The 18,976-nt window shown below is 45.1% G+C and overlaps 1 protein-coding gene across 1 annotated transcript; it reads right to left on the minus strand.

The window, feature by feature from the left end:
- Nucleotides 1-11,063: 11,063 nt before the first annotated feature.
- On the minus strand, nucleotides 11,064-11,327 carry LOC116624383 (small integral membrane protein 13-like). Its single transcript, XM_032392220.1, has one exon. It carries the CDS (start codon nucleotides 11,325-11,327, stop codon nucleotides 11,064-11,066), a length of 264 nt encoding a protein of 87 aa, XP_032248111.1.
- Between the last annotated feature and the right edge of the window lie 7,649 nt (nucleotides 11,328-18,976).

Genomic DNA, 18,976 nt, shown 5'->3' on the forward strand with positions numbered 1-18,976 from the left:
CTCGCTCGCTCGCTGCTTCCCTCCGCGACCGGCGGCGGCAGCGGCGGCGGCGGCTGCGCTGCGCCCGTGCGGCGCCCTCTGGCGGCGGGAGGCCGCGCCCGGCGCCCGAGAGACGCCGCCATTGGCTGCGCCCGCGAGTGTCGTTGCGGGGGGCGGCGGCGCCACGTCGGGCCGGGCCGGGTCGGACCCGGCGGCGGCGGGCCCTGGGCGGCGCGACCCCCCCTTCCGCCGTGCGGGCTGCTGGCGGCTCCGGGGGGCGGGCGCGCGGTGTCGGCCCCGGCGACGGGCCCGCGCGGCCCGACCCCCGACTGCTGGTTGACGCACGGTTCAGATTTCCGGGCGCCGCGTGTGCTCCCCGCGGGCGGCGGCCCGGGAGCGGAGGAGGGGGGGAGTTAGAACGGCGTCCGACCGGGAACTGACCCACTTTCGGGTTTCAGGCAGCCTCCCTGAGAGACTCTTTACTTGGCCGGCCGTCATCCGGTGCTTCCCACTCTGCGAGGGGGAACTCGGGAGCCCCGGAGCCACCATATTGTCCCCGGTCTGGAATCCAGACGGAAGGGGCTCGGGTGCTCAGGGCAGCGCCGGGGTGCAAGGCCCGCCTCCGCCTAGTTCGCTGCGCTGGCTCCGCGGGGGCCTGGCTCCCTGTCCTGCAGGTGCCAGCTCAATGCCACGTCACCCACCGTACTTTTAACAGCCAGGTGCCCTTGTGGGCCAGGCCCGGCCCTGTGCTCTGGGGCTCATCAGTGGGCAAGGCAGAGTCACCAGCTGGGGTTGGGAAGGGGAGCGAGGTGTGGAACAACAGGGACACAGACCATTCAGGACACCGAAGCCAGGTGACATGACCGAAATGGAGGGCTACACTGAAGGTAGGGGATGAGTCACTAGGAGAGGCCTCAGAAGGTGACAGCCACGCACAGATGGGGAGTGTGCCCCAGGCGGAGGAAGAACAAGTGCAAAGGCCCTGAGGCTGGAGCTTGGTGTCTGGGGAGCAGGAAGGGTCTATAGGGTTAGTGTGTGTAAGGGGCGAAAGGTCCAAAAGAAGAGCGGGGCCATGATTTGGAATTTGGAGTTTGTTCTCTGTGGCATGGGAGTCCTTCAGCAGATCTGAATTGGGAGTGCCATAATCTTACATTCTGGACAGTTCTCCTGGGCTACTGTGCAGACCCTAGGTCATAGGAGGGACAGGATGAGGAGCAGGGAGACTCGTGAGGTGGCTCTCACAGTGGTCAAGGGGATGAAGATTTACAAATCAGCTGTATTGGTCTGCACGGGCTATCGTGACAAAATGCCACAGACCTGGCGACTTAAAACAAGAATTTTCTCGCAGTTATGGAGGCTGGACATACAAGAGAAAGGTGACGGTATGGTTGTCTCTGGTGAGAACTCTCACCTTGGCTTGCAGGTGTGTCCACCTTCTCACAATGTACTCGTTTCGCTTTTTCTCTGTGCACACACATCCCTGGTGTCTTTTTCTCGTCTTATAAGGATGACCCTCCTATTGGTTTAGGGCTCACTCTTGTGACCTCTTTTAACCTTAATTACAGTGAAGGCCTTGTGGGTTAGGGCTTCCACATTTGGATTTGAAAGGGACACAATTCGGTCTATACCACCACGTAAGCACGGTGACAGAAACATTGAGGGAGAGCTCTAGGGGCTGTGGCTTCAGGGAAGGCCCCTCCAGGGAAGGAGGCTGCTCTCGGAGAGCCCTGCCCTGAAGCCCATTGAACACCGCTCATGAACACGGTGTCAACCTGGTCCTTACAGCAGTCCTCACTATCTGGAATGACCTTGTTGAATCGTTTGGCTACTTACTTACAGTCTGTCTCCACCCTACTAGGACAGCAGAGACCCTTCCTGTTTTGTTGTCCCTTGCAGCCCCTAGAAGAGTGACTAGCACTGCATAAACGCTTCTTGAATGGATGTCCGCAGGAACCTTGGAGCCAAGATCTGTAGGATGTATAAGAGGTAACTGACTGCAGGGCTGCATGGAGAGAAAAGGAAAATTTAAGGCAGAAGATCCTGAAAGGCCAGGGTGGCCAAACCCCAGAGTGCTGGCTGGGGTACCAGGGAGATGAGATGAGCAAAGGCCAGGCCCTGAAGGGCGTCGTAAAGCCGCAGGAAGCTGTGCTATCCTGTCCGTACAAGGAAAAACTCAGTGGGACTGTATTAGTTTCCTGTGGCTGCTATAACAGATCACCACAAACTCGATGGCTTAAAACAACACTTATTTATTATCTGACAGTTCTGGAGGTCTGGAGTCTGAAATGGGTCTCGCTGAGCTAAAGTCAAGGTGTTGGCAAAGCTGGTTCCTTCGGGAGGCTCCAAGAGAGGATCTGCTCTTGCTGTCCCCAGCTTCTAGAAGCCGCCCGAATTCCGTGGCTCATGGCACCTTCCCCCAGCTCCATGCATGGCTCTGAATCTGCTTCTGTTACATCTTCTCTGGCTCTCCTTTCTTCTTATAAATACCCTTGTGATTACATGGAACCCATCCAGATAATCCAGAATGCTCTCCCCCATTAGACTTCATCCTGTGACCAATGTGAATTCTAAAGAGAAGCCATTTTTCTTATGTATGTTCGTTTTTCCTAAAGTATGTTCTACTAGTGATTTCAGTCTTTTTTCTTACCTTGGATACTATACTCTGCATGTTGTCCCACCTGTTATTTCTCAACTGTATGAGGAGTCATACAGTTGAGAAATAGTCAAGACTATTTCTGGTCACCTTGGTTTTCCTTTCAGCGGAGCACTAAATTAGATACCCTAGTGAAGGACTCTCATCTCCAACACTCATCTGGAGACGTAGGAGGTATTGCTCCCTGGGCCAGGGGGTCTCTGGGCAGCAGCTCCCACACCTAAGCAATGATGGCGGTGTTGGTTCTGTTTTACGTATAAGTTCTCAAAGATTCTCTGCTAAATCTGGCCTGCAGACATAACAAGAATGGGGAGTTTTTTTTTTTTGAGTGGTTTTTTTTTTTTTAATGTATTCACATCCTAAGTTCCCTCCAAAGTGGAAAAAAATGTTCTATATAGTGATAAATACCACATTCACTCAAGCTCCTCCAAATGAATATAAGGTGGGTGCGCCTGGGTGGCTCAGTCGGTTAAACATCTGCCTTCGGCTCAGGTTGTGATCCCAGGGTCCTGGGATCGAGACCTGCGAAGGGCTCCTCGCTCAGCAGGGAGCCTGCTTCTCCCTCTCCCTCCCGCTCTTCCTACTTGTGATCCGTCTCTCTGTGTCAAATAAAATCTTAAATAAATATAAGGTGAATGTTATGGAATGAATATGTCCCCCTGAATTCCTCTGTCAAAATCCCCAATGTGATGGTATCAGGAGGTGGGGCCTCTGGGAGGTGATTCAGTGGTGAGAGCAGAGCCCTTCTGAATGGGATTGGTGCCCTCATGAAAGAGGTCCCAGAGAGATGATTTCTCTCTCCACCACGTGAAGACACAACGAGAAGGCTGCCATCTGCGTACCAGGAAGCAGGTCTCGCCAGACACCAGACCTGCTGGCACCTTGATCTTGGACTTCCCAGCCTCCAGAACTGTGAGAAATCAATGTTGTTTAAGCCCCTCAGTCTATGATACCCTTTTAGAGCAGTCAAAGGGACTAAGACGTGAACACCTGAGCTAGAAGTAGCTGTTAGGAGGTAGCGTGATGGTGAAAGGAGAGGGACTTTGGAGTCCAGGAAACTTAGGCTAATTCCCAACTTGCTCCCTACCCATCTGGGTGAGCCCTAGGCCAGTCCCTTAACATCTCAGAGGCTTGCCTTGATCACCTTGGAATGTGGCTAACAATGAGGCACGGTGAGGATCGAAGAACACATACATACATAAAGCACCTGGTACCCGGAGTGTGTTCAGTTGTGCTGGCGCTTACCTTTCCCTAGAGGAGTGACTAATGAACAGAGTAAGCTTTCCAGCATCATCTTTGGGGTCGGAAGGGGTACTTGCAAGGCACTCCACCCCCCAGATACTGGGGCATATTCCCTGGTCCACCGTTGCAGAAACTTCCCATGGGGCGCGATGGAAGGGTGACATATCTCTTAGGGGCACTGAAGCAGAAAAGTGCTTGAGACTCTCTGGCTTAAAAAATGGAGCCTCAATCTTGGGACCATTATCACTGTATAAGGCAGTGGACTGGCCAGAGAGACAACATCAAATAAAGAATAATGAAAATGATCTGTTTGCTGACATTACATACCTATATCAGAAAAGGAAAATTTTAGGGGCGCCTGGGTGGCTCAGTCGTTAAAGCGTCTGCCTTCAGCTCAGGTCATGATCCCAGAGTCCTGGGATCGAGCCCCGCATCGGGCTCCCTGCTCAGCGGGAAGCCTGCTTCTCACTCTCCCACTCCTCCTGCTTGTGTTCCCTCTCTTGCTGTGTCTTTCTCTGTCAAATAAATAAATAAAATCTTTAAAAAAAAAAAAAAGGAAAGGAAAATTTTATAGCACTCAGACATGAAAGGCACTAAATGTTTGCCAAGTGACCATGTGATAATTGTACAAGCCACATGCTTTGACATGTGTCAGTGAATCATATGGAATTCTGTGCTAGAACCTAAATGTGCAGCATAAAACAGTTAATATCACATTCCTTCTTGAATATTCAAGTGAATTGAACAGTTCCCATGAATCTCCTGGGCTGTGCTTCTTCCAAATGAAACTCTTTTTTTTTTAAAGATTTTTTTATTTTTATTTATTTGACAGAGAGATACACAGAGTGCACAAGCAGGGGGAGCAGCAGAGGGAGAGGGAGAAACAGGCTTCCCGCAGAGCAGGGAGCCTGATGTGGGGCTTGATCCCAGGACCGCGGGATCATGACCTGAGCCAAAGGCAGACACTTAACCCACTGAGCCACTCAGGCACCCCCCAAAATGAAGCTTTAATGAAATGCTGAAGTGTAAGAAAGTTACAAAAAAATATCAGCTGGATTCCTTTATTTCCCGTAGGCTGGTTGCCTGGACATCAAGTTTAATGTGTACCTAACTGCAAGCAAGCTACTAAACATTAGATAAAGCAAGAGAGCACTAATTATTCAGGGGGTAAAAAAGCAGATACATAAATAATATGGAGGATAATAAGACAGACTTTGTATTTTTTTTCCAGTAATTTTTAGGTGCTCTCTTGAAGGATACTCTGCACACAGACAGGAAAACAGATCTTTGCTTCTGAAGGACTTCTTTTCCTTTTGGATTTGATACTGAGTTTAATGTCATAGTGTACCCCAGTTTCCTGCTTGTATTTGGGGAACAACACGTTTACCAGAAAAAAGCATTCAATTCCTAGTAGTTTCTGAGAACACAGAAGCATAAATCAGGAGTGCTCCCTTCCTGGACTCAGGAAGGGTCCCTACTTTCCCCTACTCTTTTTTTTTTTTTTTTTTTTTTTTGCCCCAGAGTTGGGAATACAGGATCCCTTTTCCATGTGTTCTGTCTTCCCTCAATACCTATTCCCAGCTGATTTTTCCTCCCCCGACTTTCCGATTACGGAGTTAATCCTGCCCATTCTTTCTACTGCCTCCAGCCTCTGGAACTCAGGCCACTTGGACTGGTCCTTCTGGGACCATGGATAGAATCCAGGGAGCTTCCCGCATCTTTTCAACAAATACAAGTGCCAACTATGTTCAAGGCAGTTTGCTGGATTGCCAAATCGACCCAGTCACGGTGCCTACACTCAAGATCCTTAGAATTAAAAAAACTGTTTGAAGATCCTCCAAGATGTGGGTTTGGGAAATGGAGAGCCCGGAAGTAGCAGCAGGACCCCTGTGAGGAAGCAAAAACACAGATTAAAGGAACTTGATCTGTTGGAATGCCGGGGCCAAGATCTTGGTCTTTTAAGATGTGAGACTGTGGGATGTGTATAAATGAGGAGAATTAACGTGACATCAGATGGTAACTCACCACCAACATTGCAGTTGAAAAGATACTTCCTGTCTCAATTCAAGGAAACCTCTGTCAGGCTCCTTTAATCCAACTCATCGACAAGAGAGTGCTGACTTTGTTTTTTTTTATTATCATACTCAAGGATCATAAATTTTACTCAGTCATTTATATCCCTCGGCAGGGTGCCAAGGCTTATTAAGAAATTTGCAGAAACCATAAATATAAAGAGTGCACAAGTCCCCCCTTGAGTAAACACACACAAATGTTTCCAAAAATATGTCCAAAGCCATTTTTCCCTTCTGTGAGGTTGTTATGAAATGCACTTAGCACAAACTTACCCCTGCTGCTGTACATTGATTTATAGCAAAATTTAAATCACCGTATTTAAAAGACATTTGCCAAAAGGAATAAATGTGAACACATTCTAAATCTAAATCATGGTAATCGGGTTGTGCTGTAAATTTTTAAATATTAATTAAAAAAAAAAACACTTGGGCCCACTCTGTTCCCTAATATTCAACATCCATCAACATGATTTTTAAAGCATGCGTCTTCATTAGAAGAGATATTTTGGGGGGCGCCTGGGTGACTCACTCGTTAAGCGTCTGCCTTCAGCTCAGGTCATGATCCCAGGGTCCTGGGATCGAGCCCCGCATCGGGCTCCCTGCTCAGCGGGAAGCCTGCTTCTCCCTCTCCCACTCCTCCTGCTTGTGTTCCCTCTCTTGCTATGTTTCTCTATCAAATAAATTTTTTAAAAAATCTTAAAAAAAAAGAGATGTTTTGGGAACGGGCGCTGCCTCAGGTGCATATAAGTACAGGGAACCAAGTATCTGTGTGTGTATGTATATGTTGTCTTTTGGAAGAAAAAAATTCAAAAATTTTATGCATTACACACAAATGTGTTACAAAACAGACTTAAATCTGCTCCTTCTTTTCTAGAATAAACCTATCTACCTAGGTTTTAGACATTCTTGGGTACAATGTGGCTTTGTAACAGCATTCACTTCAAATGCTTATTTTCCCCACCTGGTCTATGTTAACAGCAAGGTCTATGTTGCTTTTCTTCACCTTTGATCAGGGGACTTGGTTTCGAGTCCACTAGATTATCCACATTACAGTGGTTTGGCACACTTTTTTTTTTTTTTAATAGGAAGGCATAAAAATCTAGCAATGAAGTCCCAGTAGCCAGGGGCAACCTACCTCTTAGTGATTCAGATACCCTTTTGGGGACTAGTTCCTTCTAAGCACTTTACTGGTATTCTCTTTAAAGGTGTTGGTGGGTTATGTCAAGAATTTTTTAGTTGCAAGTGATCTGTAAGTAGTGAACCCTACTTCAACTAGGTGAAAGCAGAAAGCAAATGTATGAGCTCATGGAACTTAATCATCCACAAGACGTTGACTCCGATGTCATCAGAACCCAGTCTTTATCCATCTGCTGACTCTGCTTTGCATTCTTTTTTTTTTTTAAGATTTTATTTATTTATTTGAGAGAGAGAATGAGAGAGAGAGAGCACGAGATGGGGGAGGGTCAGAGGGAGAAGCAGACTCCCAGCTGAGCAGGGAGCCCTATGTGGGACTCGATCCCCGGACTCCAGGATCATGACCTGAGCCGAAGACAGTCGCTTAACCAACTGAGCCACCCAGGCGCCCCTCTGCTTTGCATTCTTAAGCAGGCCCTCCCTCTGGGAGGCTGGAGAGCTGCCAGCAGGTCCAGACTTATGGGACATCTTTTCAGCAACCCCATGAAGATCGGCTCTTAGAAAAACAAATATTCCAGCCTGACTCTCATTGGCCAGAACTGGGTCATATGACCATCCGGAATCAATCACTGAGGCCAAGGATGCGGTCTACAATGGGTTGTATACAATCATGTTGTATGACTGGGCCCTCAATTAGGTCCTTGCCACTCCTGGAGCTGGGGAGGGGTGTTGACCTCAGCAAGAAAGGGAAGGATGGCTCCTCCAAGGAAAAGTGCTTGTACCTGAAGAAGGTTACGGATCAAACACATGGACATCCAAAATGGTGACTCTGTTTGTCGGAAAAGAAAATCACTGTTGTGTGTCCTCTCCTGTTCCAATGCTCTGCCCTCCCAGGCAATCTTTAACATCCCACTTCTGTCATCTACACTCCGATACTCTCGCATGTGTATCTCTGGCCCGGACCAGCCCATTGAACCCCCTACGTTCACCTGCCTGCGTAGCATCTCTTCTTGGCTACCTCAGGAGCATTTCCAACATAACACATCACAAACCCAACTCATGGCTTCTCCATGTGACACTTTCTTAGGGAAGTGTCCCTAACTTTACTGAGTAGGTCAAGTCGGCCAGTGGAGGTCTTCAGTGTATCACGTACTTCCCTCTTGGCCCTGGACACAAGTGCAAGGTTACATTTGTTCATATATTATTTGATTCCTGTTTCTCTTCCTCACTAGACTGTAAGTCAACGAAGACAAGGGTTTTATCTTTTTTCTTCTTCAACATTGCCCCCCATTGTGACAGGAACACGATGTTCAATAAATATTTTGTTGACTACATTAGTACTTATTGATGTGTATCTATTTATGGAAAAACATTTTCCACTACCATATAAATACTCTCTAGGGGTGCCTGGGGGGCTCATTCAGTTAAGCGACCGATTCTTGATGTCAGCTCAGATCATGATCTCGGGGTTTTGAGATTGAGCCCCAGGTCAGGCTCCAGGCTGGGCGTGGAGCCTGCTTAAGATCCTCTCTCTCTTGGGGCGCCTGGGTGGCTCAGTTGTTGAGCGTCTGCCTTTGGCTCAGGTCATGATCCCAGGGTCCTGAGATTGAGCCCCGCATCAGGCTCCCTGCTCAGCGGGGAGTCTGCTTCTCCCTCTGACCCTCCCCCCTCTCGTGCTCTCTCTCTCTCATTCTCTCTCTCAAATAAATAAATAAAATCTTAAAAAAAAAAAGATCCTCTCTCCTTCTGCCCCTCCCCCTCAAAAAAACTTTCTAAAAAAAAAAAACCCATTTGCTAGTAAGAAATTAATCCACAGTATAGCAGACCAGATGCTGCTGGTGGATGAAAAGAAGTTGGTTGTGAATGCGTGCTCCTTGATGACCACTAGTCTGCAACAGGTTCTAAGGGGAATTTAAAAGGCCATCCCCGGGGGCGCCTGGGTGGTTCAGTCAGTTAAGCATCTGCCTTGGCTCAGTCTGCTTCTCCCTCTCCTTCTGCCGGCTGCTCCCCCTGCTTGTGCTCTCTCTCTCTCTCTCTGTGTCAAATAAATAAATGAAATCTTAAGAAACAATAAAATAAAAGGCCATCCTGATGTCAACTCTACTTCAGTAATAAAAAAACGTTTTAAAAATTAAATAAGTAAAAGGCCATCCCAAAGGATTCCTATGTAGCCTGAAGGCTCTTAGAAGATAGGCGAGTCAAAGAGAATGTGTGTAGCATTCTATACTGAGTTGTGAAAATCAAGCAATTGTCAGGTAACAATGTATCTGAACTGATTGAGGTGTCAGCGTGAGAGAAGTGATGCACCCCAGAGGAAATAAAGCAGAGACTGATAAGATCAAAAATGGAAGAACAGGGAAGGAAAAGTAAACAACAGGATGTGAAGAGCCAGGGAGCAAACTATCCTTCAAGAAAGCCAAATAAAAGCAGCAGTGCTGGGGGGCCAATTTTGAACTAGGTGCTTTTTAGCACAATTAAAAAATAATAGTGGCAGCTTTGGGACTCCTGGACAGCTCAGTCTGTTAAGTGTCTGCCTTCGGCTCGGGTCATGATCTCAGGGTCCTGGGATCGAGCCCCACGTCGGGCTCCCTGCTTAGTGGGGGGTCTGCTTCTCTCTCTCCTTCTGAGGCTCTCACCACCAACTCCACACGTTCTCTCTCTCTCTCTGTCTCAAATAAATAAATAAAATCTTTTTTTAAAAAAAGAACATTATTATAAATGCTTTGGTCTGAGTTTCTTTTTTTTATCACGTAGAATGTTTATTTTATATTTATTGAAATGGTTTTTTAGAGTGAAGCAGGTTTTTAACACATCGACCTTGTGCATACCCGAAAGAAAGTGCATGAAGTAACTGGTTGGGTTATAACTATCACCTCATATTCTGGGTCCAGCTCTGCTGAATCACTTCTCAAATCACAGCCATGGATGTCTGCTTTTGTCCACATTAACAGCACCCATGGGATCATCAAGCGCACTGGGGATGTGGTGTTTCTTGAAAGAGTGCTCCACCACTATCTTCTGCTTAATGTCAGCAGAAAGTTCTGAGCAAAACAATGTCTGATGCCTTAAAGATAACCCTGCTCGGCGCATGAACCGGTCACACCAGCCTCTCATCGCTTCGATTTTGTTTCGTCTATTCCCAGGGTTTTGACGATTTCTCCTGCCTTCGATCGCATTGCTTGGCGCGTGACGGGCAATGCTTTCGCACACATCTCGCTAACAAAACGTAGTACAGCTTCATCCACCTGTGGGTATCTTCATTTCTTAGGCCCCCTTAAGCATTTTGTTGTTGCTTTACAAGAAAATATGGAATGGCAGTCACTCCTCCAGCACCGGATATCTGCTTCCCTAACCCCAAACGTTCGCCCCACTGCTCTGTTTCCATGCTTTCCCTTGTACACAATCAGTGTTCGTTTCAATGCTGAATCATAGTGCAATCTTTTTGAAGACGTCTTTAAATGCCAATTACACCTGACAGGTTTGGTACCAACAATATAGTGATGATGCTGTGACAAGCCATTTATAAGTTCCCACCCGCACAGGCTGGGATAATTACATCATGACCCTCTCCTGGTTCACAGTAATCATGAGACACATCCCAATTTCGGACAAGGTAAAATGTGAAAACAAAAACAAAAATACAACATACATTACAGAATTAATAAAACACGGTTTTTCAAGCCTGTCGTGTTTACCAGATCCACACCTGTGCAAGAAAATAAGCCCGGGAGCCAGAATTAAGTATGTAAATAGAAAGTTGGTGGAGCAAAAGATTATCTTTAAGATAAATCTACAGTGGTCTGATTTGGTTTTAATTCCCTTTATTTTCATATGGCTTACATATAAATCTTTTTCTTTTAACTGGACTTAACATCCAAGTAAAAATGTACTTCGATCTTTTACCAAACTGCAAAGCCAGGTCATTAAAGACAGAGGCTCCCCACTGCCTTCAGTCGTTCACTAGTATGGGACTAGGTTTAGGGTCAGTGGCCTTCATCAGCAGGTGCCCTCCTTTGCCGAGAAGATCTGATCCCGTGTGAAGATGACGAAGTGTCTTCTTCAGTCTCAGAGCCTGAGGGCTCATGATCTCCCTCCTGAGCTCCTGTGTCTCCCACCAATTCCTGCAGAAACTTGAATTTCGATAAAAAAAGATGCCATACAAAATACCAACCGCACACCATCAGCAGCGGTATGATCAGCAGCATGGCCACGAACACCAGCAGGGTCAGCCTAACGTTGTGCCACATCTTGGGGGGAGGAGGGCGGTCAGCATGGGGGGAGGGGTGACCTGAGCGGCAGGGGGTGGGGAGCGCCCTGGTCTGAGTTTCTAAAATGAATTATCACTAAACTTTTCTTGTCGTTGTTGCAAGATCAGAACCAAAGTTTGATGTATAATACATATTTAATACAATTTCTGTGTTTTCCATGTCTACACATATCTGTGCAGACATTATTTTGTGGGTATAATTACGCAGGTTGCATAAACTATCAGCTTGTGATACTTAATCCAATCCAGGTAAAAATGATAATTCTAATTTCGTGAGCTCCAAATCAGGAAGGTTTTATGGTACTGGCGGCAGCTGATATTTGCCATGGCTCTGTCCATTTTCTGGGGTCTCTTCTAGATTCTGGTCCTGCTCAGAGTGCAAACCGTGTATCAGCAGCATCAGCCCTTTGAACTTGTTGGGAATCTGATTCGATAGATCTGGGGTAAGGCCTGAGGTTTGGTACTTCTTACAAACTCTCAGGCCATGTCATCACTACCAGTCTGTGGACCACACTTTGAGAAGGGAGGTTCCTCTAGACAGTGTCCCATTTGCCTTTTTGAAACTCCATTCCTTCTCTTAGGGGTTTTCTGTGTTTTCGTCTAAAAAACAGTGGGATACGGGGATTTCACAATGCTCCCAATCAGAAAAAAACTGAATATAGCAGCTTTGGCTGAGTCGGTCGAGCATGGAATTTTTCTTTTTTTAAGATTTTATTTATTTATTTGAGAGAGAGAGAACACGGGAGGGGGTGGTGAGGTACAGAGGGGGAGGGAGAGGGTGGAGGAGAGACTCTCAAGCAGACTCTGCCCTGAGGAGAGCCCCTCACAGGGCTCCAGATCTCACTACCCTGAGATCACAACCTGAGTGGAAATAAGAGTCCCATGCTTAACCGACTGAGCCACCCAGGCGCCCCAAGCATGCAACTCTTGATCTTGGGGTCATGAGCTCAAGCCCCACCTTAGGGATAGAGATTACTTAATAACATTTATATATATATGTGTGTGTATATATATACACATATGTGTATATATATAACTTAACTTACTATATGTATATGAAAACTTCATATATATTCATATATATATGTATATGTATATATATAGTATTTTTATATTCTTAAGTCCTTCATGAATGACAACTCTCATTTAGGGAAAAAGAGGGAAAAAAAAGTTTCAGTGAGCTGTGACAGGCCACCAGTGACACCTTGTGGCCAGCTCTTATAATTACAATAGCATTTCTGGGTCCCTTTCAAATGTAAAATTAGAAAAACTGACATTTTTGTTTTCATTTCAATAGTCTGTTTTAATTCTATTTAACTTTTTAACTTTTCATTTTGAAATGATTATAGATTCACAGGAGATTTCTTTTTTTTTTTTAAAGATTTTATTTATTTATTTATTTGAGAGAGCGAGAATGAGAGAGAGAGAGAGAGAGCACATGAGAGGGGGAAGGTCAGAGGGAGAAGCAGACTCCCTGCTGAGCAGGGAGCCCGACATGGGACTCGATCCCAGGACTCCAGGATCATGACCTGAGCTGAAGGCAGTCGCTTAACCGACTGAGCCACCCAGGCGCCCTCACAGGATATTTCTAAGAAATGTATGGGGAAATCCCGTGTACCCTTCTCCCAGCTTCTCCCAATGTTAAAATACTATCTTCTCAAAAGCAAGAAATTGATATTGTTCAGATTTCACCGGTTACATGTGACAATAGCATTTTGACATGTCAAGGGAGCCACAACAGACCTAGAAGATTCTTTTATTCTGGTGGTTAAGTAATATTAAATTCAATACGAACTGGAAATTCTTGAGAGTTGTAATAAAGTAAAATGAATTCCATATGCTACAACCCACAATTTTATTGAGTCAAATGTTGCAAGAAGTATGATATAGTAAAATAAGTACTGAACTGAGAACCAGAAAGTTCGGGTTCAGTCCTTGGATTCCACATGGCTGAATGCCTTTGGGCAGATTTTATCATCTCACTGGGCTTTATTTCCTTCATCTGTAAAATGGGAGAATTGAACTAGTTGATTCTAAGATTTATTCAAAGCCAAGGATTCAAAATATATTCCTCGGTCTTTCAATCAACAATTATTTGAATATCTATTATCGGCTTGGTGCTGAGACACATCGACACATTTTTCTTCAAGGAGCTTGTAGTCTAGGACGGGGAGACAGATCTGTAAGTGAAGATGTCCAGTGTGCCGATGGGTCTGGACCCATGCTGTCTGGTACAGAGGCCCCTCGCCATATGGGACTATTTAAATTTAAATTAGTTAAAATTACCTAAAATCAAGACTTCTGCTTTGGTCACAATGCAGCGACAGGGGTCAGATAAACCACACTGCATGAGATACCTAAAAGAACAGATAGAATATAGGGGCGCCTGGGTGGCTCGGTCGGTTAAGCATCTGCCTTCGGCTCAGGTCATGATCTCAGTGTCCTGGGATTGGATTCCGCGTGGGGTTCCCTGCCCAGCGGAGAGTCTGCTTCTCCCTCTGCCCCTGACCCCAACTTCTGCTCTCTCTCGCAAGCGCTCGCTCACTCTCTCAAGTAAATAAATAAAATCTTTTTTTAAGAAATTAATAAATGAAAACAACAACAACATTGCATCAAAGTTGTAGCTGCCATTATCCCTGCATCAGATGCTGAAGTCGAGATCTATCAGGTATGGTCCCTACTGCCAAGTCTCCTGTAGACTAAAGAGGAAAGCACAGGTGAAAGAATATGAAGCTACGTTTGCTAAGATAAAGGCTTGCCTACCGGGCTCTGGGGGGTGGTAGGCATGCAAGATCGGAGAGACAGGTGACAGAGAAACACTGAATCATAATAAGAGGAGATGTTTGCAAGGCCACAGGAAGGAACCCAAACTCTAGCCGAGCAGAGGGAACCCGCAGCTCTGAGACAAGGTCAAGGGAAATACCCAGGTGTGCAAGGAATGATTAAAGGTAAATGATTAAAGGTAAATGATTAAAGATTTTCAGTGTGCTGGGAAGGTAAACCCTGTGTGGGAAGGTAGACAAGGACCACCCAGAAAGCTGCATGTGAAAGCTCAGAAGACCAGGTTTTATCTTTTGTGGGTCGGAATAACAGGGGAGGAGGTTTGAGCAAAGAGGTGGTGTAATCACGTTCCCCTTACCTTTGCGTAAGGTGGAGGATGGGTGTGATGGAACCGAAGAGTATCACGGAGAGAAGGAGCTATTTAAGGGGTACAGGAGGGAGACAGTGATACAGATGGGCGGTTGGCAGGAGAACACATTAAGGAAACAGAAATGTCTGGACCCGGTGACTCGATGTGTGAGGAATAAAAAGAAGCTGTTATTGCCAAGAGTAGACCTGTATAGGACCCAGATGTCTGGCTCAGGTGACTCATGGCTGACGGCGGAGAAATTGGGTCACAGAAAGAAAAGCATATTTAGAGGCATGTGATGAAGTTTCAGACATACTGAGATGAAGCTCCTGGAGGTTCCTCCAGGTGGCCGGACCTGACGGTAGACACATGAAAATGTACAGAAAGGGGTCTGGGCAGAACACAGATGGGAATCACCAGTCTATGAGGCATTTGAATATGAAAGTAGTTGGGATCAACCAGTGTTGAGTGTATGGGAGAGAAGGGAGCCAAGAGAACCGCCTTGGGTGCCTCCCTGGGAGACCAGGGGCAAGTCACTCAATCTCTGTGTTCCATCATCTGTAAGTGACACTGTTGGGCTCAAGGTCCTCTCCAGCCCTGGAGGACTGCGGTCAATTGCTGCACCCGCTTATCTCCGATGGCTGGGATCTGTGGGTCGTGAGACCAGGGATGGGGGTTATTATTTGTCAGAGCAGATAGCAAGCGCTCAGTAAGTGCTTGTTGAGTAAACAAACGTCAACCTTGACTGGTTGTATATTTGTCTGACATCTAGTCCACTCATGAAATGATACCAGTTCTAAGAGTTTCTTGAAATGTTACATTGTAAAAGGTTATTACTGAAGTCTTAAGGTAGTCTAGGTATGTAGTCATAAATGCAAGTAACAGTTGCCTCTTTCCTGTGCTTTATCATATTTCGTTTCCTTTAGGTGAAACTTTCATTGCGGTGTTGAATGATGCTCATATCTTCGGGTTAGGGAAACACCGTTCAGGACTTCTCATGAGGTTTGCTTTTTTATTTCACATGAAAAAGCTTTCCCTGTAACATTTTACTTATGATTGCGATGAATTGCTGCTGAGTTTTAGTAAATGATTAAAGATTTTCACATCTATGTTTAACTGAAACTGATATATACTGTTAATTTCTGAGCCCTTTTGCGGGGGAGGGACCAGGTATCTGGATTATACTCTCTGTATAAGAATGCTTGGGAAGCTCAAATTAATCGATTGCACAGTGATGTTATCTGAGCAGTGTTATCTGAACATAGTGTTTTGTTTGAAGGTACATCATTAACTGTCTTTTCAGCTTTTCTCAGAGTTATTTATTTCCTTTTTAATTTTCATGAGTCAATTGTGTCGTGTAGTCAGGTGCTTGCTGTGGATGCTTCCATTTCCTAATACTGGGAATAGTTACTTCTAAGCCGCTGGGCATTTCTAAGATTTGCTAATTCTTCTTGGCTGAAGGATGAATTTTCTGAGTTTTGACATGCTTCATACAAAGTGAACATTGCAGTAATAACAATAAAAACAATTCCAGAAACAGCTAATATCATTGCAAGAGAAAAAGGTATGTGATCAGATAAGAAAGCCACTGCAGAAAGTTCCAGAAGCAAAATGAGTAATTCCCCGCCCCCCCCAAAAAAAAGAAAAAGAAAAGATACATTTGGGGCACCTGGGTGGCTCAGGTTCTTGATTTCAGCTCCATGCCCGACATGGAGCCCACTTAAAAACAATAAAAAAACAAACAACCCTGAAAATGCTAATGGTGTCAAAGGGCTGGAGGTTAGGATGAGCACAGAAGGTTGCCAGGGAGTTAGGGGTGGTTCATTTATATTCTTAATTTCCTTTCCATATTCCTTCCAATAACCACCACGAAGGGATCACAAACTTCTAGAAGATTTCCAGAGAGACCCATATTGAACTGGGGCATTGTCCACAGTCCTGAGCTTTGCTTAGGGATGTGTATAGACCCAGGATACACACTGCATTTTTGGGAGTGTTGGCATTACTCGATGGTATGTTCGAGGTTGTTAGACTAGAACTAGTACAGATGGTACTAGATATAATGGAATGGAGGCTGAAAGCCACATAGAAGACAAGGATTTAAGATCCTTTCTATACAAAAAACATCGACCAATAAAGAAATAAAAACAAGAGAAAAACAGAGGGTAAACAAGAAATATCTAAGTCATTGCAGTGGTCGATGAACCTAAAAAGACATCTGTGACCTCACCTAGTAATAAGAAAATGAGCATCTTTAATGACTTGAAAACACCACTACTTCTATATATAAAAGTATACATATGGATACATATACATATAAATTGTAGTTAGCTCTACCTGGCATTAAATGCAGCCTTTTCACAATAGAAACAGCCAGACATAGCTCTTTGGGCTTCTCTTATAGGAGATAGGATCTTGCTTGGATATTTGGAATAACGTGGGTTCTCATGGCAAACCACTTTCACCCATCAGCTTAGCTTTCTCCCAATTCTTCCAGTCATAGAAGATGCCGAGGGGCTGAGAAAACCCTTTCCAGGAGAGGTTGGTGGGACACTGTTAAGCGGTACTTACGGATCTGGGTCAAAAGCCAGGAAATCCTGATGGTTTCCCCCTGGCTCTTGATGGTGGTGTTTTCATTTGGCTTCAGCTGATGATGGTTTGGTCAAGAGGAGGGAGGCCTCCTTCTTGGCTCCCACCCACTTTACACCCGTGTTTCCCAAGTCCCTTGTTGAAAGCACAGTTCACCTGGTGCTTCACAGGGGCTCCAGCAGCGGGACCAGGAGAACAGACTTTCCCCAGCACCCAGGGCTTCCTAATTTATCAGCAAAGACGGGAAACGCTGCTTAAAATCACTCACTCTATGCTTCTTCCTTCACAGCTTCATGGAGGTAGAAACGAGGGACAAGACTGCACCAATTCAAAGCATACAGTCGATGGCTTTTGAATTGTGTATGTACCAATGAAGCATCAGCAGGAATAAGATGAAAAACCCCCATCCATCGCTCCCAGAAGTTTTCTTGTGCCCCTTGGTAATCCATACCTGTCTCTCTATATCCAGTTACCACTGATCTGCTTTTTGTTACTGTAGATTGCTTTGCATTTTATATAAAAAGCATTAAGTATGTAATCTTTTCTATTTTGCTTCTTTCATTTTGGGTGATTTTTTTTAAGATTTTTTTTTTTTTAAGATTTTATTTATTTATGAGAGAGACAGCGAGAGACGGAACACAAGCAGGGGGAGTGGCAGGCAGAGGGAGAGGGAGAAGCAGGCTTCCTGCAGAGCAGGGAGCCCGATGTGGGGCTCGATCCCAGGACCCTGGGATCATGACCTGAGCCAAAGGCAGACGCTTAACGACTGAGCCACCCAGGTGCCCCTCATTTTGGGTGATTATTTTGAAATTCACCCATGTTGTTTTGAGTATCTGTTGCCTGTTCTTTACGTTGAATACTTTTGCACGGTAGGGTCTATCACTGTTTATCTGTTCCCTCTTTTATTTTTTTTATTTTAAAGATTTTATTTTTGGGGCACCTGATGGAGTGATGGAAAAGCCAAGACAAAAAGCTTATAATTGTTTTTAAAACAATACCATGATATGGCCTGTATGAAAATGTATTTTTTTTTTCCTTTGGGAATGTATTTTCATTTCCTGTAAACTTTCACTGAGTCACCAGGATAGTGATGTTATATATACATAACCAGTTAGGGTTTTTAAATTACAATATAATACAGAAGTCTTGGTGAAATTTCAGAAAATTCCATAAGATTCGACTAGAAGCAAAGATCACTACTTACCTCACTGCTCAGAAACAATTACCATTAATGTAATTTCCTGTTAGCTTTACTGCCTTATGATATCAGTTTTAGGGACAGTAAAATGTCTTATTGTCTTATTCTGTGTCTTTTTTTTTTGTAATTACCTATTGTTGGATATTGTTTCAGTTTTTCCATTATAGATGGTTCTTCTCAAGTTTTTTATCATCCAGAGATTTGGTGTTTTAATATCTCCCATCATTTTTTAAAAGATTTTATTTATTTATTGATAGCTCACACACGTGAGCAGGGGAAGGGGCAGAGAAGGAGAGGAAGAATCTCAAGCAGACTCTACCCCAGCCCAGAGCCTGACTCAGGGCTCGATCCCAGGACCCTGAGATCATGACCTGAGCTGAAATCAAGAGTCGGACACTCAACTGACTGAGCCACCCAGACACCCCTTTGCCATCATTTTTTAAGTTCCAAGAGCCCTTGCTGTTTGTCATTGATCCTTCATAATCCCCTATACTTAACTTCATTTCTACACTAGGTTTCCCTCATGTCTGAAAATGCTAATTGCAAATTGAAAGACCATTTCCTCCTCTTGCTGCTCCCTGCATGGTCTCTGTGTCCTCTAACACCAAGTTTGCCCATCATGGCAGACACATTCCCCGAAGGGTCTAGTTTCTGGAACTCTGCGTTCCTATTTCAGGGTGAGGCAATGGGGGGCTGCTGGGTAGGGCTTTGA

This window comes from Phoca vitulina, unplaced genomic scaffold, assembly GCF_004348235.1.
Source record: "Phoca vitulina isolate PV1807 unplaced genomic scaffold, GSC_HSeal_1.0 scaffold66, whole genome shotgun sequence".
In the NCBI taxonomy this organism is placed as follows: domain Eukaryota; kingdom Metazoa; phylum Chordata; class Mammalia; order Carnivora; family Phocidae; genus Phoca; species Phoca vitulina.

What these genes read in the sequence shown, in the direction of transcription:
- LOC116624383 (XM_032392220.1), bottom strand. Translation starts at nt 11,327, where the DNA reads ATGTGGCACAACGTTAGGCTGACCCTGCTGGTGTTCGTGGCCATGCTG.